The 9,783-nt window shown below is 60.0% G+C and overlaps 1 protein-coding gene across 1 annotated transcript; it reads left to right on the top strand.

The window, feature by feature from the left end:
- Positions 1-4,240: 4,240 nt before the first annotated feature.
- Positions 4,241-8,256, top strand: LOC108399810 (serine protease 22). Its single transcript, XM_037024464.2, has 6 exons — positions 4,241-4,390; positions 4,921-4,947; positions 5,212-5,383; positions 5,634-5,911; positions 6,984-7,141; positions 7,761-8,256. The coding sequence occupies exons 1-6, from the start codon at positions 4,324-4,326 to the stop codon at positions 8,001-8,003; spliced, it is 945 nt and encodes a 314-aa protein (XP_036880359.2). The 5' UTR covers positions 4,241-4,323; the 3' UTR covers positions 8,004-8,256.
- The last annotated feature ends 1,527 nt before the right edge of the window (positions 8,257-9,783 follow it).

Below are 9,783 nucleotides of genomic sequence, written 5' to 3'. Positions count from 1 at the left end.
TTGGGGTGGGGCCTGCAACCTGGGATGGGGTTGTGGCCATTTGACTCAAGTCTCCAAGAGGCAGGAAGTCCGGCTTGACATCCAGGTTCCCAGGATAGTTGGGGAGTGTGGTTAGACTGGAAGAAGGACTTCCCCAGTGATGAAACGCCAGCCGGTAAGCAGTGTCCTCTGGTGCTTCCGGGGCCGGCCAGGCCAGGTTCCTCGAAACCATTAGTGCCCCGGAAATCCTTGCCTGCAGAGGAGCACGGCACGGCCTGTTGCCCAGTCGGCACTCAGCCCTGCGAGGCTACCAGCCCTTCACACCCAGACAGCCCTCACTCCTGTCACGTCAGGCGTCAGGACAGGCCTGGTGGTGCTGGCCCAACCTCTTCACAGATAAGCTGAGCCTGTTCCTTAGGGGGGCTCTGCTCGCTCCGCCCCAGGAGCCGGACCTCAGGGGCCCCTACCTCCCACTCCCCCACGCCCCCCATAGCAGGAGCTGCCCGAATGCCCCACGCCCTCGCCAGGGTGGGGCTGTGCCTTGGTGGATGGACCTTGTGCTGTCTGTCCCCTCACCCACGGGTCAGTCCAGCAGCTATAGGCAGTGCACATGTCCATTGGGGCAGGTCAGATGGATACCTCGTGTGCTCACAGCAGCTTTGGTCAAATTCAGGGCTTTTTAAAATGTGGATTTGCTCAATTTAAACACACACACACACACACACACACACACACACACACACACTTCAGGGCTTTTTAAAATGTGGATTTGCTCAATTTAAACACACACACACACACACACACACACACACACACACACACACACACACACACTTCAGGGCTTTTTAAAATGTGGATTTGCTCAATTTAAACACACACACACACACACACACACACACACACACACACACACACACACACACACACACACACACACACACACACACTTCAGGGCTTTTTAAAATGTGGATTTGCTCAATTTAAACACACACACACACACACACACACACACACACACACACACACACACACACACACACACACACACACACACACACACACACACACACACACACACACACACCTGCAGGTCTAACGGAACGTACTGGAGGGCTGGTTCCCATACTTGGTTTGCAGCTCTGACCCCAGGACAGAGGAGCCGGGCCCAGGGCGGGTGGTTCACAGCGGGGTCGCACTGGGGGGAGGATTCGCCTTCCCCAGCTCAGAGAGACCAGCCTCCCCTTGCAGAAAGCAACACCGGGCACCTGCCAGCCAGGGCCAGGGCACATGGGCATCTGAAGCACAGAGGACAGCAGGAGCCCACCAAGCTCGCCCTGGCGAGGCCCCATGCAGCTCCCCATCAGGGCCTCTCTCAGGAGTCAGAGGGACACCCTACTGTCCCCAGATTTGCAGCTGACGAACCCTCAGGCCTGAAGCTGTCTCTGCGGCACCCGGGGCAGCTCCTGGCTCACGGCGGCTGCTCGGAGATGTGGTTGGGTAACGAGCGGCTGCTCCCACCTGCCTGCCTCAGGTTCCTGTGCCTGAAATGCACTTGGTGAGTCACTTCTTGGCTTGAGCGTTGCCGGCGCCAGCTGTGCAGGCAATACCCCCACAGCTCTGTCCTCACCCACACCTCGCTGTGAGGTGTCAGTGGCCCTGAGATGGCCTGCAGGGACACAGCAGGGTGGGCGGCAGGGTAAGCAGCCCACTCACCTCGTGCCCAGGTGAGGAGGAGCCCACCTGGATGCTGTGTGGGGCCAGCATTCAGTGGGCGCTCAGTAGGTAGGTTTGCTGAATGAATGTTGACTCATGCCAGGGTCTCTGTTCCCTGGCAATTAGAGAGTCAGTCTCTGCTGTCCTTGCCCAGAACTTGTGCTGGGAAGTCATCACTGGCTTCTCAGGACTTCCTCTGGTTCCTATCGGACGCTTCTCCTTAGGGCCCTCTTCCTGGCCACCCCATCATGGGACAGCAGCATCTGGGGCCACATGCCTGTCCCTTGGGTCACCTGGGCAGTGATCCAGGTCTTATGAAAGGCAAGAAAAGCTGGACTGGAGAGGCAGAAGCCTGGAGTGGTAGGTCCCCAGCAGAACCCTCTGGACTCACCTCTTCCACACTCGTTTATTCATTCAACAACCATCCATTGAAACCCAGCATGCACCAGGCACTGGCCTAGGTTCTGAGCATCCACAGGGAGCCTCCATACACTCAAGTCACAGCACACAACTTCAGGGCGGCTCTCCAGGGTCTGTGCCCACCACCCCTCTTTGCCTGACTCTCCCCGCCACCCCACTCCTACCTGCACAGCACCTGACACCTCACTGTCATTGGTACCCATCTGCCTCCCACTCCCAGGGAGATTCTGCTGCCTGAGGAGAGGACCTGTGTCCAATTCATCCTTGTGTCCTGGTGCCTGGCACACAGCAGGTGCCCAGTAAGGGCTTTGTGAGTGAGCCAGGAGGCCAACCACCTTGGACTCAGGAAGGGAGGAGGTCGGGGGTCATGAGGGAGTGGCGTGACTAGCTGTGGGTGCACAGGCAGACCCAGGATGATGAGCAGGTGAGTCGAGGGGCACCTCCCCCCACCTAGCTGCTGGTATTTCTGCTGCTGGGGCCCCATAGAAACTGCCCCTCACCTTGGCCTCTCCGCCGGGGTGTTTCCCCACAGGCTCCCCCACTGGTCCTGGGACACATAATTACTGGGGGCTGTTCAGGGCTCCTGCACCCCTCTCCTGGGCTTATCTTTGTGGGGGGCAGGCAGGGGATCACCTGGATGTGAAGGGGTGGTCTAGCCTGCAGTTTAACCCCGAGGTGCTCCCCGCCCTCCCAGGAAGTAGGGGCCAGGAACACAGCCATCATCCTCTGGGGGGCTGACAATCCCGGGGGACCCTAACAGCCTGAGGAGGTGGCAGGACGGAGTCCACCCCAGGGCTGGCTCTGGGGGCAGAGCGTGTTGGCCAAGCTGTGCGGCTGTGGCTGTCTGCCCAGGGGCTGGGCACGGGGACCCACCTGTGGCGGCCCAGCCCGAGGCTCACCGGCCCTCAGTCCTTTCCCCTGCCCATGCCCGGTCCCCCCTCTGCTGGACCCCATGCCCACCCTCTGCAGGGCCAGCTCCACTTGCCCTGCAGGACGCACCGGGGTCCTTCTCCCCTGAGCAGCCTGCGCTGGGCTCCCCGCCCCGCCCACCCAGCTCCTCTGACCCCAGGGGTTACTGCCACCCACTGGACTGAGCTCCCTCTGGCTGTCCTGAGTCCACTCCAGTGGCCCCTCTCCAGAACTGGGGTACCTATCCGGGCTCTGCCTCTCACCATCTGGGGACCCTGGGCACATCACTAGCCTCCCTAGGGGGCCTCAGTTTCCCCGGCTGCAGAAGGAATGCGGGTAAGAACAAGGGGAGGGAGGGGCCTGTCCCTGCTTGGGGTGGGGCTGTGGCTAGCGCGGGGCTGAGGGGCAGATTTCTGGGGAAGCACCCTGGCTGTGAAGGGGTGGGTCCGGCCCCCACCCAGCCTCCCAAGCACAGCCCAAAGGCCTTTGACCCCAGGGGGGTGCGTGTGTGAGGTGTCCCAGGAGTGCAAGGCAGGGGTGGGTGTGGGACTGGGCACTCCAGACCATCCCAGGCAGCTCGTCAGTCAACAGCCAGGGGGCACCTGGCCGTCCTCCCCACCTGGCAGCCCCACCTGGGCTGCAGGGATGTCCAGGTGAGGGGTGAGCTGTCATGCAAATACGTGGCCACTGGGGGTCTCGTTCGCAGCTCTCTGGGAAGTGGGCTAACGGTGCCCAGAGCCTGGGCTGGGCCAGATCTCCCGCCGAGGCACGGCATCCGGGGACCCTGGAGGAGGAGGCCTCTGCTAAGCCTCTGGGCAGCCCCCTTGCCAGCCCACCTCCCTTGGGCCCTGGCGCCACCCCAAGACCCCAGACCTCAGTCTTCGGCCAGTGCAGACCCAGGCTCTGGGGTCTGAGCACCTTCACTTCCCCACCCAGAGCCCCATCTTTTCAAGCTGTGGGGACCTCACTCTGCCCGCCCCCCCAGTCAGTGTCAAGGCCGGGTTGGATCGCTGGGGCCGGGCCCGCACCCGGAGCCTGGGTCCTGAGCCCCAGCGTCAGAGTTCTGGCTCCACTGACCCAGGTCGCAGGTGGGGGTCTCAGCTAGAGGCCCCAGTCCCCGTTACGGCGCATTTCCTCCCCACAGCCCCACCCACTCCCGTGACTGACAGTCCGGGGGCGGGGCCTGAGCCACTCACTCAGGGGACTGGTCCGACGGCATTCCACCTGCCGGATAAAACCCGGGGCGGCTGCAGCAGGCGTGCACACTCCCGCCGCCAGCCCCGCGCCTCGGTGGCTTCCAGGATGCCCCCAGCCCTGGGTGGGAGCGGGTTCCGAATCCTCACTTCCCTGCTGCTTCTAGCGGCTCCAGGTGAGTCTGGGGACCTGCTGCCCTCCCTCCTCTGCCCTTCCAGGGTCCCCCTCCTCCTGCACCTTTCCCTGTCAGCTCCTTTCCCTTGGTGCCCTCCACACACTGCCTGCTCTCTGCACTGCCTCAGTTCCCCGCAGCTGTGAGCATCCGTGAAGCACTGCAGGCAGGCTCAAGCGCGGGCCTGGCACACAGAGGCTGGCATCCTCGGCTCCCCTGTTATTATCAGTCATCTTCCACCTGCTCCCTTCCCCCCGGCGCCCCTCTGTGTTCCTCCTGCGGCCTGGCAGGGGCAGGGGTGTCAGGCCATAGACTTGGGTCTGGAGGAAAGCCTGAGGGTCAGGTGTGTGCTCCCCACTCCTCCCCTCAGCGAGAGAGGGCCCAGGACTAGACCTCAGCCCCAGGCTGGAGGCTGGGGTTCTGTCTGCCCTGCCTGGACCCAGCAGGGCCCGAGGGGATGAGCGCTTGGGCCGCTGGGCCCTGGGATAGGGGCCCCTCCCCACGGGCTGACCCTTGACCTCTCCTGCCCTCAGCCACCCTGGACGCTGCCAAGACACCTGGTGAGTAGGAGCCGCCCTGGATGGGACGGTGAGGGGAGGACAGGGTCTGTGAGTCCGTCTGTGGGGGGCGCTGGAGCGGGAGGCGGGCAGAGGGGCCTGGAGGGGGAGCCCAGACCAGGAGCGGGGAGGCCCGGCCAGGGCGGGTGTGTGCAGGGCGGGGCAGGAGGTGCGCGGGTCAGAGCCCCGGAGGGAGGTGGGGGGAAGCTGGAAGGGGGCGAGGATGGTGCTGGGCGGATGACAGAGACTGGGACCCTCCTCTGCCAGCGCCCCCAGCCTGCGGGAAGCCCCAGCGTCTGAGCCGGGTCGTGGGTGGTGAGGACAGCGCTGATGCCGAGTGGCCCTGGGTGGTGAGCATCCAGAGGAACGGGACCCACCACTGTGCAGGCTCCCTGCTGACCAGCCGCTGGGCGGTCACCGCTGCCCACTGCTTCAAAGGGTAGGTAGGGCCCGTCTGCGCCCCTTGATTCCCAGGCGTCCTGCCCCGATCCTGGGCTCCCTTCACAGCCCTGGCTCCCAGCCCTCGGTCCAGTCTTCGGTCCCCTCAGGAGAAACCCTGCTTCCTCCCAGGAGCCTCTTCTGTTTTCCAGGGGCCTTCATATAGGTGCCTGTGCCCACACACTGCCTCCCAGGCCCTCTTGGCCACCTGGAGGTCCCTGGCTGACCCCAACGCTCCCCCTTTCTTCCAGCAACCTGCACAAGCCTTCCCAGTTCTCTGTGCTGCTGGGGGCCTGGCAGCTGGGGAACCCTGGCCAGAGGTCCCAGACGGTGGGTGTCGCCTGGGTGCAGCCCCACCCTGTGTACTCCTGGAGGGGGGTCTCCCGTGCAGACATCGCCCTGGTGCGCCTCGAGCACTCCGTCCAGTTCTCTGAGCGCATCCTGCCGGTCTGCCTGCCTGATTCCTCTGTCCACCTGCCTCGGAGCACCGACTGCTGGATTGCAGGCTGGGGGAGTGTCCGAGATGGAGGTGCGGCTTCTTCCCACCAGCTGGTTGGGGCTGGATGGGGACAGAGGGTAGTGGACACTCAGACGCAGGTGCCATGACAGCAAAGGGTAGAGGCCAGAGGCACAGCACAGCAGAGACAAAAATGGGCTGCAATTCTAGAAGTCAAAACCGAGGTGGACAACTTTGGATAATTTATAGTTTAAAGGCATTTTTGGCCAGGTACTGAGGCAACAGCCAGAGCAACGAAGCTTTTAAGCAATCTAGGGATAGTTGAAAGGACAGATGTGGGGCCCAGCCAAATCCAGTGAACATGAAACAACCCAGACTCCAAAGTGGGATCAGGCACCCCCTGGCGGCAGTATTCTATAATTGCAACCAAATCCCCAAGAGGCTATAGTCTCCATGATCGTAAAATAAAATTGTCAGACCAAGTCTGGAGGTTCGGAAAAATTGAGAAACACAAAGCAGATTAGATAAAATAAGAGGTAGAGAAGCAGAACAGAGAGAGGGAGAAGAGCAATCAGGAGGGACTAAGAAAAGGCAAAAGAAAAAGGACTAAGTAAAGGGTGTAAGAAAAATGGGACTTTAACCAGTTTCCAAAATAATTCAGGGAGATTACACCAAATTCAGGTGTCTGAGGACCCCGCTGATTCCAACACTGCAGGCGGCCTCCCCACATCCATCCTTAGGGCTCCTGTGAGAGCTGGAATTATGCTCTAGGGAGGGTCTGCAGATCGTCTGGGCTGTGGGGGCTTCCTCAAATCCTGATGCATTCCACACTGAGTGGTCATTTATTGAGCAGTTACTCCGTAGCATCCCTATGCTGGGTAAAGCCCAGGATGGGATGAGCCTGGACCATGGTTCTGACCATTGTGTGGACATCAGAGACTCTGTTAAAGATCTCAGGTGCTCATGTGCAGATTCAGTAGGTCCAGAGTGGAGCCTGGAATTTGGGCTTTCTGCAGGCATTTTTAGAGAGCCTGACAGAGTTGATCCATAGCCTTTCGGAAATGCAACTGAGGGGAATGGAGGGAACTGGAGAGGCAACTAGTAGGGTCTTTCCCAAGCCTGACTCTCCTCACCCTGCCCCCAGTGCCCCTGCCCCAACCGCAGACCCTACAGAAGCTGAAGGTTCCCATCATCGACTCGGAACTCTGCAGCCGCCTGTACTGGCAGGGAGCCGGGCAGGGAGTCATCACCGAGGACATGCTGTGTGCTGGCTACATGGAGGGGGAACGAGATGCCTGTCTGGTAAGCACCATACCCTCTCCCCAGGCCTGTTCCACTGAGCTCATCTCTGCTTGCTGGGACCCTCCCGGTTAGCTGTGACCTGGAAGACCCCAGATGTCTACGGAGCCCAGCCTCAGCCTGGCTTGGCCATTCACCTATATGTTCACTCATCAAAGGTGTACTGAACATCTCAGGTGGGCCAGCTTCCCCCCTCCCCCCGTGAGCTGGCATCTCCTGAGGGGGTGGCAGGATGGTGCCATGGTCAGCACCCAGGCTGGGACATTTTAAGGCCCTGGTTGCATTTTCTACTCTGCTGCTCACATTGCCACCTAAGCAAGCCATTTTGTCTTTCTGGGCTCCGGTTTCCTCTTCTGTAAAGCAAGTAACAATTCTCCCCACCGATGGGCTGGGAGGGAGAAAGTCTCCCACAAAATGCTTCTCTCCAGAGGGAACCTGGGAAGCATGTCCTTTCCAGCCTTCCCTGCCCTCCTGTCCCTGGTGGAGTTAGGCAGCAAGGCCTCCGGGACTGAGAAATGTCCCCCTCTCCCAGCGAAAGGAACCGTCTGCCACCCGCTGCCTAGGGTCCTGGGCTTGGTTGCCCTGGCCCACAAGGGTCTCTAACCAGTCCTCCTCTCCGCAGGGCGACTCCGGGGGCCCCCTGATGTGCCAAGTGGGGGGCACTTGGCTGCTGGCTGGCATCATCAGCTGGGGCGAGGGCTGTGCAGAGCGCAACCGGCCCGGCGTCTACATCAGCCTGGCCGCCCACCGCTCCTGGGTGCAGAGGATCGTGCAAGGGGTGCAGCTCCGCGGGCACTCGCAGGGCAGCGGGCCCACAGCGCGCCCGGGACGGGTTCCGGGGACCGCCCGGCAGCGCCGGCGTTAGGACCCGGAGGCCGGGCGGCCGCGGCGCCGCCGCCGCCGCCATGCTTTCCTGGCTGTAAAGAAGCCGTCTACCTCTGGGAGGCGCCCGCGCGCCGGCGCCGGCTCGCCTCGCGGGGAGGCCCCGCCCCTAGCTCAGGCTCCACCCCGGGCCGGGAGCACCTTCCTGTCTGCATAGGTTAGGATTTGTAGTTATTTGTAACCCCGCCCAAATGTCTTATTTATTCCTCCAATTTCAGTAAATTATTTATGCCACAGTTCCTGTTTTTTTCCAGGAAGCAGGGGTCCACTTGGGGTTAAAATGAGGGCAGGTGGGTGTGAGTTTAGATGTGACCTGGCCGGGGCCCCAGTTATCCTGCCTCCCTGACCTCTGGCCTTTGCGCTTCCCTTCAGTTCCGCCCTCCCACCAGGAGGCTCAGCGCCCGGGAACCCCGCTCTTTCTGGTGAAAGGTGGGGCGAGGGTGTAGGGCCTGTCCAGGCTCCTGACTTGCCTGCTGGGTCTCCAAAACTGGGCTGTGATTGGAGCTTCTTTTCCGTGCAGCTAAATGTATTCCTAACCGATATACCTGCTTCAAACCCTCGTTTTTAGAATAGTTTTAGATTTATAGAAAATTCATTTTGTTATCACGGGAGCAATAAGCCAGATTAAATTAGTACAATCAGACCACATGTGCATTATTCAAGTCGTGAAAGCTCGGAGCTCACGCCTGCCCGCCAGAGGATGGGGCCCCCAGAGGATCCCCAGGGAGTGTCAGGTGTTCCCAGGGATGTTTTTTTGTCGAATGGAACTGGCTCTCGATTTTGACTGTGGTGGTGATTCCATGACTGGATATATTTACCAAAACTCCCGAGACTCTGCATCAAAAACAGTGAATTTTCCTTTGTGCGAACCGTAGCTATTATCAATAACTCACTAAAAACAACAACACGAAAGCATGGAGCCCGCCTTGCCTCCTCGCTCCCTCTCTTTCTCTAAATTCAAGCCATCCAAAAATCCTTTTGGTTCTAGCCTGTGTTCAAAATATGTGCGAGTCTGACCTCTTGCCACACCAACCCCCCTTTACCCTGGATGCCCGGAGCGGCCTCCTGACGGGGCTCCCTGGTTCCGCTATTGCCCCTCCTGTGTGTTCTCAGCGCAGCCGCCGCCCGGTTCTCCGGAAGCCTGTCGCATACCTTCACTCCTCTGCTCAAACCCTCCCTGGGTCCCGGTTTCCTCAAGGGAAGCGATGTCGCCTTTGTGGCCCGCCCCCTCTCCGCCCTGTGGCTCTGGGCCCCAACAGGCTCCTGCCTCGGGGCCTCTGCGCTAGCAGTGTCCCCTCTCTACCCTGCGTGGCCTCCTGGCCGGCTCCCTACCTTCCTGCAGGCGCCTGCTCAAATGTCATCAGCAGCTACCCTGTTCCCAGAAGCAGTGTTCCCTCCCTCCTCGTCTGCGTGCTTCTTTCCTCATCGTCTGCTTTTCCAGGGCATTTATTATTATTTAACGTGCAATATGTTTCACTTGTTCCTTGTTTAGTGTTCCTCCCAAACACACACAGCTAGAAGGTAATCCTCTGTCCCTGCATTTGTCATATTGTTATTACCACCTGTTTACTTGACTGTCTTCTCCAAGAGTTATTTTGAGTTTATTAGGGGCAGACATTTAGTTTATCGACCTTGGTATAGTCAGTGTCCAGAAAAGTCTGGCGCAACAGCAGGTGTTAGCATATGTTTGGGGAGTTAACGGCATGAGTGAGAGCTATTTCATCCGTCTGGTGGACACTGTGGACAGTGGTTTTCCAGTTAAT

This window comes from Manis javanica, chromosome 10 (assembly GCF_040802235.1).
Source record: "Manis javanica isolate MJ-LG chromosome 10, MJ_LKY, whole genome shotgun sequence".
In the NCBI taxonomy this organism is placed as follows: Eukaryota; Metazoa; Chordata; class Mammalia; order Pholidota; family Manidae; genus Manis; species Manis javanica.
The sequence above is the reverse complement of the archived record's forward strand: the minus strand, read 5'-3'. Positions and strand labels throughout refer to the sequence as shown.